This window comes from Scatophagus argus, chromosome 23 (assembly GCF_020382885.2).
Source record: "Scatophagus argus isolate fScaArg1 chromosome 23, fScaArg1.pri, whole genome shotgun sequence".
NCBI lineage: Eukaryota > Metazoa > Chordata > Actinopteri > Scatophagidae > Scatophagus > Scatophagus argus.
Window position 1 is genome coordinate 5,450,618 of NC_058515.1, and position 23,936 is coordinate 5,474,553.

Here is a 23,936-nt window from a genome sequence, read left to right on the forward strand (position 1 = left end):
ATATTGCATCAAATGTCATCTGTCTAGACAGGACCAGAATCACCAAATCACAGGGACACCCCCTGAAACCAGTCAGCTGAGAGACACTGATGCCTTCAAGCCACAATGTCTCATAACAATGGGATCAAAACAGCATTAATACCCATGTTCAAAAACAACTCTCAAACCCTTATGTCCCTCTCTAAAATCCTCTTCCTCGATTCACCCCAAAAAACACTTCACAAATAATCAGCTTAAGAGATAAGACCGGGGCTTTTTATTTAAGTTCACTATTAAAGGTTGCAGTGATTCATGTTCCTATCAAGGAAAATACTACACTATTAGCTATAGTAAGGTATGAGAGTCAAATGTAAATTTTCAACATCAGCTTTGCTACTACTAAATACTATTTCAGATCTAACTTGATCTTCTGCAAGAAAGATTTCTTTGCTTTTGCATGAATCAGATAAAACTTATTCATACTGACAATGGCCCCCAATTATTCAAACACTGGCAACATAATCCATCCGAGCCTATTACCTTTTGTATGGACTTTGAATAATATCACGTGAATCTATCCCATGGTCCCAATTGTATTTGTCATTGGCTCTAATTGGATCAATGGCAGATTTAACTCACAGTCAGGGAAGTCAATACCTGTAACTAATGCCAATTTAGATGTAAATGATACCATCCAAATACAACATTGTACAGTCAAGGTCATGTGAGGACAAAGGGCTGTTGATATGGAAGCAGGGCAGTGGTGGACTAACAGGGAAACAACAGCATAAGCAATGTGGTGTTAAGCAAGTGGTACTTAAGATGCTGAATACCAAAAGGTAACCTTTGGGGAAAAACAAAACAAAACATACAAACAGGCAAAATAATGCATTCTGTTTGTCAACACATGAGGAAACAAGAGGCCTCCTTTTGTTTTATCGTTTTTTTTTTTTTCTTTAAATATTAAACCCATTGGTGGAAATATGGTCATTTTGACAGTACCATTTGAACTGTTAACATTTGTCACTTTTATTTATTCAAGAGAATCTGGTACAAAATCAGCAACTCATTTACTAATCCTCACAGTTTTCTTTACAATTTCTCTTGCTGAATGTCAATGTCAGAGTCATTAAGGCTCATGCACAGTGTCAAATGTAGCGGGCCATGTCTCCTCTAAGGAGAAAAGATAACATATTACTGGTTCGTGGAAAAATTAAATGTGAACCAGAATTTGTTTATCAATGTGCTCCATTTAAAAAAAGTCCAGATTTATGAAAAATCCAAAAAAATAAACTACAGCCATGCTGTCAGGCTGCATAAAGCCATGTTTGAACTAAGTCTGCTGACAAAATGCCCGCAATGACAATGCTAACATACTCATTTAGGAGGTTTAATGTTTACCATGTCTGACATCTTAATTCACAAGTTGGTGTGCTAACATTTGCTCATTATTGTTAAACACAAAACAAAGCTGAGGCTGATGGGAACATCATATGATTTGTAAATAGAAATCTAAGTGATGGACAAACAAAATATTTGACCTGATGATAGCACTAGAGGACAGCTGACGTAATGAACAGATCGACAGACGGACATTGCCACCCCTGGTGCCATTTCATTGGCATTGCTAAATATTAAAATACTAAAATATTAAAATAATATTATGTTCCAATGGAAACACACCTACCTATGCTCTTTCTCACCTTTTCCTCTAAACTGTTACCAGATGCATTTTCTGAGCTCAGATTTGCATGCATATTGTAAGACAACATCATAAGTAAGACACTGATCAAGGTCTGAAAGATAAGGCATATTGGTCCTATGCAAGAAAATTATGATCTCTGTTGTGATTCCTTTAGACATCTTTAAAACATTAAACTTGCCACAAAGTCATTTAAACACTAAATGATTCTCACTGCCAGACAGTAACTTGTCACCCATTTATCCACACAGTAAATGCAGGAGGATAAATGCAGTGACTACTGGGACGTCTGTGGTCACTTTAATGGATTAGCTGGCACGACAATACACTCCATATTGCCTTTGAAATAAGCTTACATATTCTGCTGTGGCATCAGCTAATTCTGTCCTGAAGAGTGTGTGCGTGTGTCTGTGTGTGTGTGTGTATGTGTGTAAATCCTCCAGTCACCAGCAGTCTAACCTTATTCGACCTTAAAACACGAGTTCAATCCACAAAGAGAAGGCCCCAGTGTCCTGATACACCCTCCAACACACACACCACACACACGCAAACACACAGCTGGTTGGTCATGAGACACGCTTCCTACGGCGTGGGAACAAACCTTCTTGACAGCAGAAGGGGGAGTGCTAAGGAGGGTGTGTGTGTGTGTGTGTGTGTGTGTGTGTGAAAGTGTCTGTGCATTTGTGCCTCTTCATTGCTCGCTCAGTCACCTGCTTGCACTTGATAGCGCATCATTTCTCTCTTTGTGTGTGTGTGTGTGTGTTTTCAGAGGGGGAGCTAGCAGGACAACCTTTAACAATGATATCACTTCAGCCTCTATGAATCTCTTTCTACCTCCCACAGGGCGAGGAGTGGAGGGAGAGAAGAGAAGAAAACAGGAGCGCCAGCAATGAAAGGGACGTGTGTTTGCGCCCGGTGGGTGATGAGTGTGTGCTGGAGAGAACGGGGGGGGTGAAGGAAAAAAGATGACAAGAAAGAAACACTATTGGCATGGCACAAGCATGGAAATTGTGGTTGGTAAAGGAAAAGACAGAAGAAAGAATGGAGTAGGACTGAGATCAGAGGACACTTCCTGCGACCTGTGTTCAATGTTCAATATGATGCCTCTGTTTTCTCTCTCTGTTACAGTCTTTCTTGTGTTTCTTTGTTTCTTTGCCTGTCTTTTCAAAAAAAATCAGAATCAGAATCATCAGAATCAGAATTCCTTTATTAATCCCTGGAGGGAAATTCTTGTAAATGAAAGTAATACAAGCAACCTTTCCCATACTGTTCATGACCAAATGTCATTATTGTTTCCTTATGAAGAAAAAGAGTTGTTAGAAGGGCATTCTTGGAGAAGTTAAAAGGTAACTTCAAAGAGGGAAACCTTCATCCATGGGTAGGATTTGGCATTAAAGTCCAACTCTGGGTACATAAATGGACAGTTGAATAAATAAAAATTGACTGAATGTGAGCCAATACATTCTAAATACACAAACATACTTTATTAGTATGAGGAGGGTGTCAGTTGCTTTCTTTATAAGCACAATCAGTGAACCGAACCTTAAAGCTGCACTAATCAATATTCTTACATGTGCAAGCTCATCTCATGGAGTGTTTTATCATCTTGCTACTCATTGTTTTGGTTTTCCACTAATTCACCTTTTTGGTTCAGTCTCACCGCTCTCATTAACCTTGTTTACAGATGCAGGAGGCAGGTAAGGCAAAAAAGTCCTGCATTTTTGTTGACCAACCAACCAACCAGCAAACATACAAAGTTAGCAATTAGCTCATGAACGCAGCAACTAAAGCAGAGAAAAATGATGAATGTTGCATTCACATGCATCAGTTCCACAGATGCCAAAAGAATGCTAAGGCTGCTCATTGTTGTTTAGTTTATTGGACTTGTTGCTTTATTTTCTTAAAAGATCCAATTTTTCCTCCTGTTGTCTGGCTTTGTTTTTTTTATTATTATTATTTTAGCAGAACCAGGCATCTTTTTTTGTTCTGAGAGATGAATTTATACACATATGAGTAAGCGCCCATGAGCAAGTCACACAGCCCTGACAGTGCAGATGTGAAAATTTAAAAATGTGTTAATGTAAAGTCCTCGGTCATCCTGTCCTTTCTTTCCTTTCTATCTCATCTCTGTCATTAGGAGAAGAGCACACGAAGCTCCCCAGGAAGTGGAAAAATTAATTTCTTTGAACAGGGCACACTGATCCCCCACTCTGATTTCTACATTTTCTTCTTTTCTTCTCTCCTCTTCACCTTCTCTCTCTCTCTCTCTCTCTCTCTCTCTCTCTCTCTCCCTTTCTTGCTCACGGCCTTTCATGTACACATCAGAGCAGCTTGCCACTTATCACAGGAGTCTAGAGAGGCTTTCCTGTAAGAGCTGGGGTTACATGGCTGATTTAACAGGGCACAAGCACAAAGACCCCTCTATCTCTCCCTCTCTGACTTTGTTCATCACGTTCCTGTCTATAGGATATCCCTGTCTCTTCCTTCTTCTGTGTCCATACAGAAGTCGTGTCACACACTCATGGACTCTCACTCTCTTTCACACACACACACAGGCTTGCCTCAGCTCTTGTTCTCTCACAATGGGATTAGCAGTGTGATTCCTCCACTCCTTTAAGTGGGCACACAACCAATCCACTTACTATAGACTCCACTGAATACTGAAAAGAGAGAAGCAGAGGGGAGGAGAAAGGAAGAGATGAGGAGGAAAAAGAGGAGGAAAAAGGGAGGAGAGGAGAATAGAAGATGAAAGGACATGGTGACAGGAGAAAAAAATGTGAGTGAAGAAAGATTAAGAGGACAGGGATATGAATTCAGGGAAAACACATCCCGGAAAATGAATCTTGTTGTTCAGTGTGTTTTTAAAAATGATCAAACACTTTATTACAGATGGGAAAATGGAGAAAACAGCATGAGCAAAGAAAGAGAAGGAAGGCATAAAAGAATTGAGACTTATAGTCAGAGGTGAGGCAATCACTGCATAACTCTAACACACACACATATGAGCGGACCTGTTGCCAGGGTGACAAGAGGCAGCAGAGGCCCCGCCCTCCCCTGCCGTGTTTCATACACTGATGTCATCGGTTGCTGCTGGCACCGGTCGGGCCTTTGGCCAATAGGACAAAGGCACCGGAGGGCGCAGCCTGTCCTTTTTGTCTTTCTTTTTACTCTCTCTCTTTCTCTCTCTTTCTTTCATCAGGTGCTCTCTTGCCCGCCCTCTCGTTTTCTGCCCCTCTTTCTTTTTGACTTATTCAGCTCAGCCAGCGGGCGGCTGCAGAAGTTGAGGCTTTAGGTCTTTCAAAGCTGATGAAGAATGAAGCTGATTAGACTGACTGGGAGAATATTTCATGGCAGGAGAGGCCACAGCGATTTTTCAAATCCAGTAAAAGGATGACCATAGATACAACTTTGTTAGTTTCAGTGATTCCCATTAGCATTTTTCATCTTTCAAAGCAGGTTTTATTTAAACAAGAGTCTTTTGTCATGTTAGCAGCTGTCTGAGGCTCACTGTACAGCAAACTAAATAAAAGCGCTGGACAAACTGAAATGCTGACCTGATGATGACACTAGAGAAAGTGTCAGTGGATCACCAAAATAATTAGCTTAAGATACATCTGGGGATCATGAATGTTTGTCCAAAATTTCATCACAATGCCTGAAATAAAAATAGTTGGCATTCCACCAACTGACCTTCCATCCAGTACTTTTTTTAGGCCATGTTGCTTGCACAGAGCTGTAATCCTCTGCAGCGATAGATTCCCACTACAGTGGACTCAAGAGTTACTCGCTATTTCCTGTCAGACCCTAAAAACCTTACTAGTCAGGAGACATTTTCCCTTTTGCATGTTTATCTTATTCAAAGAACCAAATAAAGGGTCTTTCTAAATCTGCTGCACTTAAAAGAGGCTGCATGACTTTCATTGTTCTTAGTTCTTTAATGGCTCTTTTGCTTTTTATTTTTTGATCCACCCAAATGAGAGGAAAAGCTGATTACAACAGAAATGAGTATGTGTGGAAACCTCATTACCTAAAGTACCTCTTCCATTTTCTGTTATCTTTAGAGGTTTGTTCCAGTGTGCTGATGCTCCTGCCTCTCTATTATCCTGGTTTATTTCTAATATGTTTTTGTACTTGGCTTAACCTTGTTTTATTCCCAGTCCTATGACAATTTGTTCCCACTTTATACCACCTGACTTTATTTTGTGTCCCTGTTACCTTAATCTCATTTTATTGTGATGAGTCTCTCCTCTGTGCCATTATCTTGTGCTACTGCCAAGCTTTTGTCAGAAGGGAGAACTACAAGAATAGTGTTGTGGTGCTTTGTTGTCCCAAAGCTGGAGCCTGTAAGGACCCTTCACAGCAAGATAAGAACATCTAGTGCGTGCATAGCAGGTCAGTGAATGGAGCCACCGGGGTGAGACTGATTGTTAATTATTGCATTGGATGTTGGCAGCATGTGGAGAGAGGATGAGATAATATAGAAGGAGCAGACACCAAAGACTGCTGCACATGCACACACACATTCAAAACATACTTCTTCAAACCAGGTCTCTTGTTCATCCGGCATACACTCTAGGGTACATGCAATACAAAGTAAATTTTCTGTTTGCCTGATAAAAGTCACTGCTCATTAACAAACAGATGCGATACGACAGTGCTCTGACCTCTAACAAAGTGTCTGAGTCCACAGAAGTGTCTTACACGTGAAATTTGAAAGACAAAGATGGAAACTTCAACCTAATTTTCAACAACGTGACTCTTTTCCAAATGTGCAATTGTGCAATAAAACAAGAGTTGGTTGTTGACCTCTTTTGACAGCCTCGTAGCAACACTTCCCCTGTTGCTAAGCAGAGACAGGAACCAGGTATGACCAGAGGAGGCCCAACATATGACCTTCTTCCTGTTTGGAAGATAACTAAAGGTGGGGTGAAGTTGAGTTAATTCTCATTTCTTGCTTCCCTCATACCAGTCCTAGTCATAACAATTAGGGTGAGAAATCTCAAAATGGACAGCAAGGTCAACCTGAAAGTACATTCTGTCTGGAAATAAAGGTACTGTCATCAAAAAGCCTATTTTGGCTTGCTAGGATTGTTTATTTTCACTATAAAGTGCTGTTGAAAATGTGAAAAGGACTTGATTAAACGACTTAAAATCAACACAAGTGGCCATGTTTTGGAGATGTGCATAAGTGCCTTAAATTACTCTAAGATGATAGAGTATAAAGGACGAAAGCATCACTGTAGTGGGGACAGATGCAAGATCTGCTTAAAATATTGTGCAAATTTGACTAGCAAGTGGGCATGAAATACAGGATAGAGAGAAAGAAGCAAGTAGCACATAATAGCTAGTTGGCTTGAAACCAGAAATTCATAAAAACAGCAAAGACTGCAAAAGAAACAAGTTTAGGCCTTTTTTGTGTGTGTTTTCAGTGTTTCGAACTTTAAACACCAAAAAGACACTTGTGTCCTCTTGTAAATGAAAAATCCAATGTGTAACCAGTAAAGCACACCTTTGGGCCACACAGTTATTGCTTATAAGTATTAGATTATTGTGACTTAGATGTTAGCTGATGTTAGCAAACTTGGGATGCTATAAACACTGCTGTATTACAGACATCTCACTAGATGTATGACTCATCTCTACTCTGTCTGCTTTTATTTTGTGTTTTAGCAAAAGCTTTTCTCTTAAAATATTTACAAAGTACTCATAGTCACTAATTTATTCATCAAATTAAAAGGCTGAATGAGGAAAGCGTACTAAAATCACAGTATAGGACTCATATTCACGACAAATGGTTTGTACCTCGTGTTTGTTGCAGTAAAAAATGAAGCCAAGCTTGAAATCAGTTAGCTAAGCAGTAATTATAGGCTGTGCATTGGATGAAATTATCCATTTGATCTCATGTTCTCTGTATTGTGGAGGGAAGTGAAACCAATATGATTATGTAATTTACTCCACAATATCCTCTTTAGAAGATGAATCTGCAAGGTGAACAAACTGTAACCACGACATGAAAATGTGAAATGTAACATTTTGTTGGAAAATGCAAATGTGTCATAAATCTTAAAACCCTTGCACACTGACAGCCCTTGCCTGATAAAAATGACTCAGACTCTTAAATTAACCAGAGTCACATTACTGATTAGAACTTCTGACTGGAATTTTTGCAGCACATTATATTTTGAAGTAGCTCTCTTGTCTCTGACTTTATCAGGTTATGGCTAGTGAGATGCTTGACTGTGTAAGTGAGATTATAATGTATTTTAAATAATCAAAAATGATTCAAATTCTGTCTAAAAGCTTGTTAAGTTGCCAATGCCTTCAATAGTCTTGCTTCAGCATTTACCAGGAAATGACTGACATGCCGCAGACAGGACGCAGCCTGTCAATGAACGGACAGGAAACAGGAGAGACTTTGTGTGTTACACATGTAAAGTTCCAAGAGCTGGAAAACATAATCACTTTCTGCCTCCCCCGTGTCATATGATCTGTCTATCTATGTTCAGTGAAACAAAACTTTTGGCAGAACAGATGTGGTTTCATGAAGTTAAAAAGAACACAGGGTCCATTGAAAGGTAATTAGAGCTATCTGACACCACGTGACAGTAATCAAACGCTGTAGGCATGAAAACAACATCATATGACAGGATAGACTACATGAAGAACACGAAGAAAGGAAAGACATAAAACATCAAGGTGTAAAAGTGTATACATTTACACATATAAATACATAAAAAGTGTATGATTCATTTGTTTACGCAAAATACTAGTGAAGTGAACTGTAACTGAATGAAAGGATAAAGCATTTCCACATGATGTTCACAAATTAAGTTCAGCTTCTTTTCAACACGTCAGCATTCACTCAAACAAAACATAACAGCTGATCGGTTTTGTAAAAGCTAATACATGGTTTCTCTATAGCTAGTGATAACTGCTGGTCACTGGATAAAAGTTTGATTTTAATCATACACATATTAGAGTTGTCTGTCATTAGGATCATTGAATGCATTCACACACTGCTTCTCTTACAGCACTGGAGGTTCTGTGGGTAATAAATCGAGCAAATTGAGGAAGCAAGATGAAGTCTGACAAAGACTGAGTCTGACAGTGCTCTAATGTAGTCTGATTCTAAGTACTGAAAAATGACATGATTGCATGCACACACACACACACACACACTGATTTCCGCATTCTTGTAATTAAGACAAAGTGCCCCATTAGTTTTCCATTAATGACTGGAACAAATACATGTTCAATCAAGTGATTTGGTCCACCACTCATTTTTGGTTTCTATGGCAACAGACCTATTGAGCCTCTCAACTCTTGATTAGCAGTGAAGAGCGCGCACCATAATGTACTCCATTATGAAAGATGAACTCCAACCATTGTTAATCAAGAGCAAAATGAGCAGGCTAACATATTCATAAACACAAAGGAACATGCAAAATATTCAGTCATCTGCATACTTTGCATCTGTTTTAAACTCCAGATAAACCCTAATGTGACAGAAACCAGGATACTGAGGCATGTAAGCACCTTGATGACTGTATGTTTTGTATATTTGAGTGGCTGCACCTCTGATTAAAGTGACTTGAAAGATAGCAAAGAACACTAGGATTACTTATTGCTTCTGCCACTGGAGATAAGGTGGAGAAGTCCTATATTTTCACTACCCAAGTTGTATTGGGCTCGGCAAATTACATAAGGATGGGCTTCATCCTCTCATCTCATTAAGAACTGTCCTTCTGGTCAGGGAAAGAGAAAAAGAACACTTGGGAGTGAAATGTGGAAACAGCTCCTCTCCAGGTTCAGCAACCTCTGTGGGGACCCATGCAGGTAATATACGAGCTTGATGGCACTCCTCTTAGGTACGTAATATTAAAACAAGATAATGATTATCTGATCTCTCCGTCAAGGTTTAGTTACAGCCCTGGATGAATGCAAGATGGAAAGCAATAAGTACTGATTGAATATTGAAGAAAAATGTTTATTAGCTGTGTGGGCAATATTGATCTCTCAGTAAAGAATGACCATCAAGTATTCAGCCATAGTACAAATAGTATTTTATATTTGAAAATCCAGGGATGCTAGTTTGTGTCTCATGCAGCTGCTAATATTATTAATAGTATTGTTATCTAGAATTTACAGGTGCTACATAAGCTTGTAAGTAGAGGAGATGCTGGATCATCAGCCAACCCAAGTACAGACTCGGCTGATCCACATTACATCACATAAAGCTGCAGCCATAGCCAATAGGCTCATGTTAACATTGCATAGACAAAATTAATTTTATAATATTGTGAGGACTGGACTAATTACCGGACAACAAAGCCAAAGTGTTTTTTCTTTCTTTCTACATTTCAAAGCTTTGATGTCAAGAGCATTTGTTTGCGATGAACAACATTCACGATGATGATCATTAAATATTCATGACTTGCACTGACAACATTGCGATCAGGGATGTGATGGCCATGTTCTTCCATGTTCAATGTGAATTTTGCAAGACTTGTCTAGAAGTGGGGTAAAATACTACTAAAAATGGTCCTACTGTACAGGCTAAGAGATGAATGCAGGATCAGTAGAGCCAGTCCTTATCTCACCGCATTCGTTCTCTGTCTTTCAGTCCTAGCAGGATTATCAAAACTGGCCAATTCGTATCAGTACCAAAAGAGACAAAGGCATTCAGCTCCATCTATTTTGAGATGGCTAAGCGCCTAGCCCAGTTTTTCTTTGTGGACTGAGCAGTTTTTAGCCCAAAGCAATTAGGCAAACTCACTAGCCCTGTCAGCAAAATCATTGAATGCAATCCAGCATTGAGAAATTTAACCACTGGGCAGATTTACTATGTTCCTGTCTCCTTTCAAGACATCTTTTTTCTTTCTTTTTTTAACTTCCTTTTTCCTCCTTTGATGAAATGACAGAAAGAGTGATTAACCACCGAAATCCGCCTGTTAGCTCCTGATGCACACACACACACACACACACACACACACACACACACACAAAAAAAAACTCAAATTCATCATTCACGTTTCATGTGAGGGGCGCTGAATACTGCAGTTTGGAGAGCCCAATTTCCATGACAACAGGTCTGAGGATTAGGGTGAAAAACTGTCATTCCAGAGCAATTGTCAGAGCACCTTGATTCAGAAGAGCACTTAAGAGAGAAGGGAAGGAGCAGAGGACGGGGGTGGAAATGGGGGAATTTGGGTCGGCTGGAAGGATCAAGGGAGAAACGGGGGAATGGTTAATGATCCTGCTGAATGTCGCTTTACCCCCACATCCTTACTCATTGTAAGTCACTATGGATGTAAAAAAAAAAATGTAAATGTATAGCAGTAAGAGATGAAAAGATGAGAGAGAAAGATGAAAAGAAATAGTGAAAAGAGGTGAGAGGAGGTGGCAGCGCAGAGGAGAAAGGAGGACAGAAAGGAGATCCAAAACAGTCCCTCCATCAGCAGAAGTTGGCTAGAGGTGCAGAGAAACTTGCACTATTGATGTCTACTATTCTCCTGTCTCTGAGGAAAAAATGTTTTATTTTAATTGACAAATAAATGTATTATTGTTTATATTAATGTGTATTGAATGAGGAGGAAAGCACTGGAAATGCATAAATGCAACCCATATGTCAGATTTAATGATGTGTTTTAACTTCCTTATTTTAATTTGTATCATTCTGTGTGTTGAAGTCAGTTATGATAAACCTGGATTTACAGTTAATGACTTCAAAGACCCCTTGCAGACATGCTGTAAGAAATCAAAATAAAACAGAAAAATACACTGTTTTCAAATGTTTGGTAGTGTTTTTCAACAGAAAAATTCAATTACTCTGATAAAAATTCATGAAAATGACTCCTCCTGCCTCGCTGAAAAATCCATGAACTGCGAACATGCAAATGTTGCCTTTTCAAATGTTTAAATGCTGTTTTAACTGTTTAACTTTTTCCAGCAGATGAATGTGAAAGCTGTCAAACTCACAGAAAACATTCTGCACAGTGAAGCTCAAACATCCAAGTGAAGCAGCAGAGAACATCTCACATTTTTGAGTTGAGGGGGACTTCAATAGTCAGTTTGATAAGTTCATCGGTCCTAAAGTAGCAACGGTTTAACTTTGAACATGCAGTAATACCACTTATAGCAGTGTCCAAAATGGGACTGAGTCAGGTAGGTGGAAGATGGAATTCAAAACATAACACAACCATGAAGAATTTGTGGAGGACTGGAGGCAGGGTAAAAGAACACCTTGACATTTAAATTCTTCTTTTTTTTTCTTTTTTTTTTTTGCTTCACCTAATCTTTCTATGACAGAAAGATTGCCTCCCACAAATTTCATATTCATTTTTCAAAGCGCAGCCAGAGTGTAAAATCATCTTGCATGTGCATATGGTTTCTGTCATGGCAGTTTGTCAAACTTTATAGAAAGAATAATATATAATGTCAATATATTTTGAAACCTCTGCGCAGAAAGCATGTATGTATTCATTTTATTTAATTTATTTATTTTTCATTTTCACGAGATTCTGAGAGGCTCTCGTGTCCTGATCCACGCGCGAAACTTCCATTTGCCAGCGAAAGTAATAGGAAAGGTGCTTGTTATTCAGCACAGTTTCTTCTATGATGATCGGCCTGGAACAATGTTTGCCCGGGTGGATGCAGCCTCCATCCAATTAGCTGTTCCACAGCTCCTGCTGAAGTTAGAAGCCGTTCATGTTCATCTTAAAATATCTGTTGTTTTTCAGTGGGTCTAATGAATACATTTAGCTTGGCTTTGCAGCTTGTGCTGCTAAATATGTCTTGTTTGTGACTTTAACACCAGGTTAAAATAGTATGAACTGAATGCATTTGGAAATACACTTCTATCAGCAGCATGGGACTAAAGAAAACATTTCGCCCCCATGAGTAATCATTAGTGTAAAATGTCTACAAGATGCAGAATTTATGAACTGATCAGATTCCATGGTGGTGGTGCTACACATTAGATATTGTGCAAAAACACAAACATGCGCAACATAACAAGCAACCCATGGTCAACCCATCCATCCATTCACAAACAGAAACACAAAGCTAATCATTATACAGCCCTGAGGAAGACAGTGAGCAGACGGAAACACAGAGGGAGAGTGATGATATCATCACCATGATGCATTCAGCTCCACAGTCATCACATGTCACCCCATACACGCAAGATACTGTGTCGAGAAGGCCTGCTCATGTTTATTATACGGAATCTCTAACTTTAACTGGTCCTACTTTGCAGTTATGTTCACACAGGCATTATATTACGTTTTGAAAGTTGCAAAACAACAACAACAACAAAAAAAAACCACATGCTAACCAACACAGCACAGAGCAATACACTTAAGGTCATTAGCATGTTAGGCCACCAGAGCTGACACAGTCGGTTGGTCTATGCTGCTGCTTGTTCCTTCTCTGCATGTTGATTACAGAGAGTCATGGGAACAAAGAGCCACAACAGAGTGGATTGTTGGAGAGTCACATGATCCATCGGCAGATGTGATGTGATTGGGTGGTGCTGTAACGGTTACTGTACAGAGCAATACCATCTATATTATACCCCAGCAGAGATAAACAGGAAGCTCTTGTGACATCTCAACATCACACATATGGCGAGAGGACACAAAGAAGACACTTTTGTCCATGACTACTACACAAAAGCGGAGGCTGACAAGTTTGGGCTCAAATCACCACATGCTGAAAGTTGGTATTCTGAGCTAAATTTGTGCTTTTTTACTCTGGCGTGGGGTTGAGTTGACTCCCCTCATACAGCATAGTCTGTGAAAACATTAACTTGAAGTCAATAGAGAGATCTTGAAACGAGATCCAGAAGTTTAAATTCAAGGCTTTTATTTGTACAGACGCCTTGGTTGTGCATATGAATGAGGTAGCTTAAATTATCTGATTGTTTAATAGCACTGATTATATACTGATATAATCCTGCTGTATGTCCATGTCATGTAGATGTAGCACTGGACTGTATTTGTGTGCAGTCTCCAAGTTGTCCTGATTGTTCATGATTCAGTGAACAGTAAATACAGCAAACATAAAGGCACCACATGACCAGTCAGGTTATGAAATAATGATATAACACATCAAACTGATATAATGAAATGATCATGAGGCAAGGAGGACGTGACCTGATCAGAATAACGTCATCTAACTCATTAAGCATTAGCCCTAGAGATACTGACGTTCAGTTCCAGATGAGTCATCCATGTTCACAAGGACTCTCTCCAGAGTTGTTTTTCTCCAGAGAACATCAATCCTGTTCATGTGGTACATTAGGAACACTGACTTATTGATGAGGCTGCAGTCACAAGATCATCAGGAGCTTCTGTTGTTTGGGAGACAATCTGTTTCTCCTGACATTTTCTCACAAAGCTAACGCAAAGCCCCTTGGAACGAGCTAACAGCTCAAATGAAACACCAGTTAAACTAAGGTGACACTGGAAAAAGCCTTTTGAAGGTGATATGTGGTGATGTGGTGCAGACTGGAAGGGAATCTATCTGTTGCCAAGAATCAGTTTGTTTTGGTTTTTTTTCACAATTTGAGGAAACATATGGGAGTGCTATTAAGTCCCCTCTTTTGTAAAAAGCCTTTTCTTGGCAGCAGTCCAGCTGAGACTCTCCATCCATCATCTCATTGTGGAAGGAAGGGTCCCCTTTCAATGCCAAATTTGACTGCCAATTGATGTAATGGATAATTACATTTAGTGATACATGAATGATATCAGTTACATGTTGATTAAGTTAGGCAAAATGAATTGCTCTTGCAGGAGTCTGTCACCTTACCTAAAAGAAAGAAAGAGGGAAATGTGCAAGTGAGAAACAAACCTGCTTTAACAGTTTGTTTTCCATTAACATTTGGAGTCATGTTTCTCAAGTTTTTTCCCCCCTTTTAGCTCTGTTTATGGTCTCCATCAGTTCTTGAGGGAAGTAATTGTAGGCCTATCTGTAGCTCCTAAATGTTCCAATGTTATACATGATGTTATAAAGTTCAGTAGAGCCAAGGGAGACTGCACAGTTGTGGGTTTGAGCGACCCCTTTCATATTACACACAATCATTTGATTCATTCTAATATAAAAATATTGTTTATGGCAACTTTAGTAAATTTCACTGGTAGATTTCTGACCTTAAAAGTGTGTTTTCTAAATCTCTAGGAAAAACTTCTATAGACATGGAAACATCACTTAGTAGCACTCAGATAGACATGGTCTTTGATGATGTATCAGTAATATGAACTCTGGATCAGAAAAGAAATAGATCTTCCCATCTTCTGGGAATCATCTGATTTGTATCAATACAGACCAGGACATCATCCTGCTGAAAGATAAGTAACCAAAGCAACAGGTCATAGTTTTAGCTATGTGTTTTCTGATGCTGATGCCATCTTTGTTAAGAAAGACCTACTCTGTGTCACAGAAAGCAGAACATCCATTAGGCCATTAAGTCATAATGGGTCTGCACCCATCCTTTTACGGTAAAGCACTTCCATCAAGGTAAGTGACCCTTACATACATCCACCCTTTTATCCACCACTGCGCTGGTCTGTTCTTTTACGCTCTGTAGTAGTGGTAGTAAACATAAATACCACAGGAAACAGGCTTGGCTTTGGGTTCTGAAAAACAAAGCCTTGCTACATGTGTGCACAAACATACACCATCATGCAAACACTTGGCCAAAAAGCATTCCAATGAAGTCATTCCCCCACACAGATTAGAAAAATACAAACACTTAAAGCATTAATGCTCACCATTGCTAAGCCCCAAACACGCACCCAAACTTCTAAAAGCAACAATTGCCAAAACACTCACCATTAGACTACAACCCAAAGTGATCATCTGCAGGATTGGCTCTAAAATGGGTCTCATGTGAATAAAAGAACAATGTGGTTTGTACACTGAGCCACAGCAGGCAAAAATGATGACCACTTTGTGCAAATGCTTCTCCAGAGATTCAGACTAAACTAGCTATCCCAAAGCTTTCACTTGCATTTAAAGATGGGAAAACATAATGTCTAAAAAATATTTTGCAGCAGTATATCATTTATCATCTCAAAGAAAGTTGCACTTTTAAACAATAATTGTAAATAAGGCCTTCCAGTGCAGTTAATACAACGAGTTAGAACATCAGATCAGCTGCATTGTCTCCTGAGGGTGAATACCTTCAGGTGGTTCGGTTAAATACCATTTTGTTGCCTGTCAGGTAGAATTTAGCAACACCAAATTCACAACACCACCCTGCTGTTCATTTCTGGCAGATGTCTTCATACTCTCAGTCACCAGAGCTGCTGTGGCTGCTCTGTGGCGTGATTCAGAACTATGAACACTTTTTTTCTGCTGTCTGTTTTGCCCGTAAGGAAGAAAATCTAGTTTCAACATAAGAAAAATAAATATTCTAACTGAACTTGCACAGTGAGATTTTATTTCCCCAGTCAAAAAATATAAGCAAGCAAATACCTGAAGTAGTTCAGTGGCAGTCAAACCTCTTGTGTAAAGATGAATGCGTGAGAGGTATGCTGTGCTAATACAGTAAACAAGTTATTTTCACAGTCTCAGCTTGTTACATAAAGCACAATCTTGTATTGTCTGGCTAACATGCTGAATCAAGCTTTTGGGTTTTTCACTGAATTCCTGCACAGACATAATGGTCATAGTCAACATGTAATAAGCAGGTTGAATGTGTGTATTCTTTTTTTCTTTAAACACATTATGAAACACATTATTCCTAAAAGCATGTTGAAAGGAATAGTTTGACATTCTAGGAAATACTTGTATTGCTTGTCATAACTCTTTTGTTAAAAATTTCTAACTATTCCTTTAAGATGCATTGTGCATAAACTCCAGCATATGTTACGGATGGGGATTTATAAGCAAATGACACAAAAAATGATTCAAGTACAAAATAAGAAAAGATGTAGCATAGCACAAAAAATAATGAGCTATGACGCAGCTCCACTGCTCATTAAAAACTGAAGTTGTGAAACCAAGTTTCTGCCTGCTATCTGTTTCCATCTGACCTTCTTTAACTAAAACTGCTAGGATGTACTGGGGGGATTTTCTAATTTCATGCTCCTGTTCTCATCTCAGGGAGTTAAACTCAAATTTCTCAAGGCAGCAAACAACTTAACACAACCGATTTAACATTAATTTAACCTCAGACACACAGTGAATAGATCCGAACGCAAAAGTAAAAGTCAGAAATGGTGCAAGTACTACACTGTACTGAAAAAGCAACTAGTGTGCAAAATAAGTACTAAAACTGCTGGGCAAACTTTCCCTCAATCCCCCTAAGTAAATCAAAAAGCCATAGCGGATTAGTGCACTGTCGCAAAGCTCCTTTTGACCTAGAAGTATGTGTGTTCATCACAACTAAATTAGGAAGCACTTGTGTGTTTTATTACGTGTGTCTGTGCGTACGAGCGATTAAGCTCCAATCATATCTGTGCACCTAATCCCTTTACATGGGCCTTCATATTTGAGTCTGAAAGCTCAGCATCCGTCTCAGTGGAAGCTCTTCGCAGTGAAATCTATGCATTCTAGTGTCAATGCGCATCATATACATTCCAGATAACATAAGTGCTTCAAGCACTGACAAGCAGCTGGGATGTGGAGGAGGAGAAGTGAGAAGAGAGTAAATGAGAGAAAGAAAGAGGAAAAAGTGGGAGAGGGAGCAAGTGTGTGGACATGATGAAGAATAGGAAGGAGGGAAGGAAAGAAGAGAGGCAAGATGGAGAACTGTCTTCAAGAATCAGATCTGGGGAAGAAAACTTGCTGTTGCTGAAAATCCTCAGCCAACATCCAACTGGCAACATCGAGTCCTGATCATTTGGTCTCTCTCTCTCTCTCTCACACACACACACACACACACACTCCCACCCAGGACTTCCACTGGGCACAAATTCATCTGGAAATGATTTTGCTAGGTACAGAGAGTTGGCAGAAGTTGGTACACCTCATCCTATCTCCCATAAGCAGATGTGCATGTTCCCATTTTTTCATGTCAATCTCATACACCCGGGCACAGTGACATGTGGTGTGTGTGTGTACATTTAGCGAGCGAGATTGAGAGAGTCAGAGTCAGATAGAGAGAGACAAAAATACTATATGACTAGCCCCCCCCCACACACACACAAATCATATATTGTATTTTCCCCATTCCTCTCACATCTTGATTGTACCCTCATGGCTTGGAACGTCTAGCTCTCAAACACATATGTCTTCGCTGACTACCAGAAAGCACTTGAATCAAGTAGACCAACCATCAGAAACAAATTTCCATATCTTTCATTTCGTCCTTAGGTTACAGCAAATGGCCTTTCATTAGTCTTTTTCCTCTATTCATCTAGAAATGATGAATAGAAGTAAACACATGGCAAGATGATAGGACTAGATTCAAGGATTTGGAAATAAAATTTTAGTGTATACTTTAAATTTAAAAATCAACAAGAACTACTGAACTATATATTGTTCAGTTATTTATTGTCTCAATTATTAGATGTCACTTGGTCCATTAAAAGGCAGGAAATAGTGAAGAATATCCACCAGAAGTTTCAGAGTTTAAGGTAGTGTCTTTAAAATACTTACCAGCGCCCAAAAAGTGCAGTACTTAACTGTACCGAGGTATGGCCTCACTGCAAAAAAAGGAAATGATGTTCATGAAGTTAATTAGTTGCACCTGTTACAAAAACAACCGTTGCTACAAACTTCACTTGTGGCCTTCTGCTATGAAATCTATAGAGTCGGTGTAAAGAACAGCAACTTTAATAACTGTGTACCAGACCAGCACCTGTGCTAACTTAGAGCAGAAATTACTTCAGCTTATACCTGTAAAGAGCATGAAGGGTAAACTCCACCAACCTGTCCCCGACACCTGACAGTTTACTGTAATGTAGGCTGAGCCAATGAAAACCTTAAAGCAGGAACAGGGGAATGATTTGCTTAAAAGATTATTTTAAATAATTAATCAAGCAACCAAAAACTTTATGCAATTGTAGTTCAGCCCTGTCCACATAACCTGTAAAATTCACCAAACGACTGTAGTTTTATTCAGCAGTAACCTACTTAATTAAATGAAACTGGAAATTGTGAGTATATATGACGAGTATATCGGATATTTTAAAAGTTTACAAAGTCTTTTTGAGGTATGGAGTGATTCATCGTACCATTGAGCAATCTTTGGCTTCATCCTGACGTGATGCTCCTTGGGACTCGGGAAGCTGACGAAAGCTTGCTCCTGACTTTTGAAACAACTGTTTTCAGGTAGTATCCGCTAGCTAGCATTAGCGTACCAGCATTAGCTATTTAACTAGCTAGCAGACAAGCCTTTGCTTGTCAAGTCTTGCTGCAAATACTTTCAAGAACTTCCAGAACTTACTGCTTTTTACCTAACTATTTAAGGAGAAGCCAGTTAAGGTGGAGGGACACTTCAGCTAAGGTAACAGTTAGCCAAAGTTGGCTATAATGTAACTTAAGTTAACTATAGTTAGCTAAAAAATGAAATTACCAGAGCTAACAACTGATTGGTTGATTTAAACAATTCTGACTTTATATATGGAGTTAGTAATATTAATTGCCATTTACTGAAAAAATGATTCAGTTCTGATAGTACCTCTTTCATTTACCTCTTTTTGCTTGTTTTAAACTTTATCAAACTGTAATCTCACATCCTCTCCTTTCATTTTCGACAACTTTTCTCAACTCATGCTTTGACTGTCGGGAAAATGTCCAAAACGAATACAGTTTTGACTGTTTTGGTAACATTGTCTATGTGATGCCTTTATGCCAGTGAAGTCCAGCAGAATAGAGACCAAACCAATGCACATGTGGTTAAAAAAAGCCTGTATTATTTAGACATTGGATTGAATGTATTTCAAAGAGTGGTCCAAGAGGTGTTGCAAGATCAAAGGTGTGTGATCTGGGTGGTGAGGAGGACAGAATATGGCTTAGAAGAGGAGAACTGAGTCAGAGATAGATGAGAAGGGCAGGAGATCAAACAGCACACACACTTTCACACAATATGCCCTTTATTACTGGTAAAATAGTCCTTCTCTGTGTAGATCAGAACAGAGCAGGGTTTCAGGACTGTGGGTTTAAGAGCTCGGATGATAAAGAGAACTCAGAGCTCAGCTTTCGATCGGAAGGGATTAGTCCTGTCGATGGCTTTTCCTCTGATAAGAGTAGCCCAAGCCTCTGGGTGTTTTAAATCGGACGTGTTGTTATTTCTGTCTCTATTTTGAGTGTAAACCTGGTCTGGTTTGATGCTGTTCGTGCCTCGGCCTTTGATGTGTGTGTATCAGTGTGTCCATTTCTTGTGACAGACTTTATTATGGCAGACAGACCCAGTGGCAGATTTATAGTAACACAGGAAATTGAAATAATTCATCCACCCATTCATTAAATTGATTATTCACTTATCACAACAGAAAATTTGTGAACACATTGTCCTGTTGAGGTCCCTAGAAATGTACTACCTAAATCTTGGACACTGACTGATAAAAGCATTTTGCTTGTTCTCATGCAGATGCATGTACAGATCAATTCCAGCCAACCAGTGTGAAGTTTTGTAGCTACAAGAACACACTAAATGTACAAAAATAGTTATGTTTAGGTATTGGATTTTCGATCAAAGGTATAATGCTTCAAGATGATCACATGTAGGGCTGAATGTTATTATTTTCATTATTAATATTTAGGGGTTTTTTTTAATTTTCTTTTATTTATTCTAAAATAATAATGAAAATGTTCATAATCATTGTTTCTCAGAGCCCAATGTGACGTTTTAAAGTTACATATTTTGTGTAACAGTCAGTACAAAACCCTTAATTTTAAGTGATATGTATAATATATAAAATCAGCAGACCCTCATATTAGCGAAGCAGCGATTTTTGGTTGGAAAATGCCTCATACAATTAATTCAACAGCAAAGTTAATTTTTTTTTGACTGCTCGATCAACTGTCACAACTGTCTACTAGTATGCTGGTGTGCTGCTATGAATTGGTCCTCAAAGCAAGAAAAGCCCCTAAAACATTTTATCATTGTCTGTAGGGAAATTTGTTGCCTTGTTTCCACACACTCTGTGGTCATATCTCTTCTTGCCCGCTGAAGTGTGGAAATCAGATGACTAATTGTACTGATGTGTGTCAGGACAGGGTGTCATTAATGTTGCTAAATATGGGGTTTCCCTTCAGTAATGGTGATGCGAGTGACCTGACACAAAAAGATCGATTCACACTGACATACATAACATAATGACAGGGTGTGACTGGCCCTGTGTGGTGTGAGAGCTTTTCCCCTCTCTGGTCACATCCTCTGCGACACACACACAAGCCCTCTCTGTTTGATGACGTTTATGAAGCTGTGAAACAGGAAAAACAGATAAGCTTTTTCTTCTTGATACTGCGAATTGGGTAAAAGGTTTATCAAAGATATGTGTTTATAAAAAGAATTGAAGGTTTTACCTTTTTTTCCCACATTTTTTCTAAAATGGAACTTATTCACTGAGCCACAGATGTGATTATGAACTATAGTGCTTGAACAATTACCAAATAAAAATAGCTTCTCAGATGTGAGGATTTGCTGCTTTTCTCATAGTATTATAAATAAATAATTTGGGATTCTAGGCTGTTGGTCAGAAGCAATCTGAAGATGTCACCTTGGTTGCTAATTGCAGCCCTTGTACTAACATTGATAAAATACTATTACTACTTACAGTTGTTTGTGCTTCATCTTGTTTTTCTTTGTGTGGCTGTAATGACCCATTTTCTCAAAGACATCTTCAGAGCTTGTGCAGCAGTTTCATCCTTGTAACATAACAGTGTTTTAATGCACACTAAAACACTAACTGGATAGCACATGTGTCGGTTCATCATTCAGAAGCAATCTCCATAGTTCAGGTACAGTCTTCATTTATTCTGTGCATAGTAAACTCTTAAGCAACTCTCAACTTAAGCTCTTCGCCACAAGATGACTCAAATGACTGAGAATCAACACAGACATTATAAACTCAGTGTCATTTGGCCACTTCAGTGAGAAATTGCCTGCTTTACATATGCCTTACAGCATAGTTACACTAAGCCTCCTAATGGTTTCATTTTGAACAATGAAAGAGTGATTATTGCACCAAAACTACTTAAGTTGTTATTTTTTTTCACATTAGTCACTTCAGAAGTCAGGGAAAATCCCTGAGAGATGTGGTAACTGATTTACAACTTAGATTATTACATAAAATGTTCATCATAGTGTATTTATTCATGTTCTAGTTAACAGTGGTGCTTAATATTCATGTTGATGATGACAGTCGATGTCCTCATTAATAGTATGGGCCAACGTCTGCATTTTTTGCATATCTTACTACTTTCTGGTTTTCTTCCTCTGGATTTGACTTGGTTTACATGTGAGAGGGCATTTTTTCATGCTTACCCGGGTTTTTAGATATTTGTGCATGGGCCGAGAGGTTTCCTGGAATTTTACATGCAAAATTAGAATTTTCAATTTCAGCACAAAACGTGACATTTAAAAGTAAATTCTTTGCAATTGATTGCTGTTTGGTTTTGGGTTTGTTGCTTTTAGATGTCCATGGACAGCAGGAAGAGATCAGCAAGTTCGTCCAACTCTGGGAACTTGGTTTTCTGGTCATCCTCGTTTCTGCGGCAACCAGCCAGGGTCCTGATCGTGGAGGCTCTGCCACCCTGGTGGTGTGATACCCGTACAGTCCTCTGTGATGCTCTTGATAACTTCCTGTCCCTGGCCTGTAGTCTGGATGGGCCCTGTAGGATACCACTGCTCAGCCTGTATGCCATCAGCAGGCAGCAGGAATGTCTTCTGCCATTTGTGGTAAGACTGATGAAGGTGAAATGTTTCTCAGAGCCATTATTGGTTTTTCTTGTTGTTACTCTCTCACATCCCTTTGTTGTCTTTTTGTCACGCACATTATCTTCTACTTATATGCGCTCTCTTTTTTCTGTTGCCTTCTCTGTTTATCTCTGTTTTTAGCAGGTTTGTGGTAATCTCACCAGGCTGCGTTCTTGTGTCGAGGAGCTGAGGTCTATTCCAGGCGATGGTTGTATCAGAGGAGCCGCTAGAGGTGGCGAGCTACTGCGGCAGGCAGTGCAGGACAGTCTGCAGCAGTTTAAACAGTATATCAGACATACCAGTACTGGCAACCAGGCCAGTAACAACATAACTTTGGAGGTAAGCACAGATCTAACCTCAGCACAACAAGAAAATGGATGGGTGGATCATATATTGTGTAATAACAGTGCTGAACCAAACTTTGCCTCAAAAGCAGCTAACTGACCATCAGTTAGCTGCGTTTGAGGCAAAGTTTGGTTCAGCAAAACTTTATGAATACCTTGACTTTTAACAACAATTTGTGCTATTGCTTTTAGGAGCAACATCACATATGCTACAGACTTGTGAATCATCCTGATAGGCTTTTGAAAAGATACGCCTCTCAGTCTGATATAGCCTGTCATAGACCAAAATAATACTGCAAACAAAATTGAACATGGTGTCATTAGAATGTTATCCATATTTTATTCAAATGTCGTTCACTCACCCACATTTCACCCAATCCATGGTGGGTCTTAAGCAGAGTTGGATTGGCACTCCAGATTTATTTAAGAATTATGGTATGCAATGAAATATAGAAATTTTCCTGACAGTGATGGGCTTATCAGCTTGTCTAAAATTGTTTCGCAAGGGCTTGAGGGAAATGAACATTTGTTTATAATAGGCAAAGGTTCTGCAATGCAGGTTTGAGTACCTGGTCAACAGTGGCCATAAAGAGTGGAGATGCTGGGGATTGAACCCAGGACCTCATACATGCAAAGCATGCGCTCTACCACTGAGCTACATCCCCTTGTCCTTCTATGAACATAGAAACATCTTAGGTCATCCAATACTAATCTGAGGACTGCACTATTTGAGGTTGGACAATGAAATACAATTTAGGAATCTAGTTGGAGTTGGATGGCTTACCTGAGAAAGTTTTACATTTATAGCTGCTCAACTTCTTAACATCTGGAATTTTGTGAGCATAGTACAGACTGAGCCCAGGACCTTATACCTATTCTTGAATTTCACTCGGGATCAATAAAGTATCTATCTATATATACCTTTGACTTATACATTGTACAAGCAAAGCATACACTCTGAGCTTCATCCTCACTGTTTTACCCTATCCAGATATTCCCCTAACAAGAGGAAACTGTCTTTTTTCCCTCAACCTGTTTC

At 39.1% G+C, this 23,936-nt stretch overlaps 1 protein-coding gene and 1 non-coding gene across 3 annotated transcripts in view; one reads left to right on the top strand and one right to left on the bottom strand.

Annotated features, from left to right (window-relative positions):
- The first annotated feature begins 18,645 nt into the window (after positions 1-18,645).
- The window catches only part of LOC124054949 (meiosis 1 associated protein), a 44,220-nt gene continuing 38,929 nt past the window's right edge, over positions 18,646-23,936 (top strand). Inside the window, exons 1-3 of one of the 2 annotated variants that reach the window (XM_046381501.1) lie at positions 18,646-19,136; positions 22,272-22,535; positions 22,695-22,892. In XM_046381501.1, coding sequence (XP_046237457.1) covers positions 22,272-22,535; positions 22,695-22,892 — 462 coding nt within the window. In that variant the 5' untranslated portion in view covers positions 18,646-19,136. The remainder of the gene's footprint in view (positions 19,137-22,271; positions 22,536-22,694; positions 22,893-23,936) is intronic. The other variant, XM_046381502.1, reaches the window with a different exon arrangement.
- Positions 23,491-23,562, bottom strand: trnaa-ugc. Its single transcript has one exon. It is a non-coding gene; the product is annotated as a tRNA-Ala (tRNA).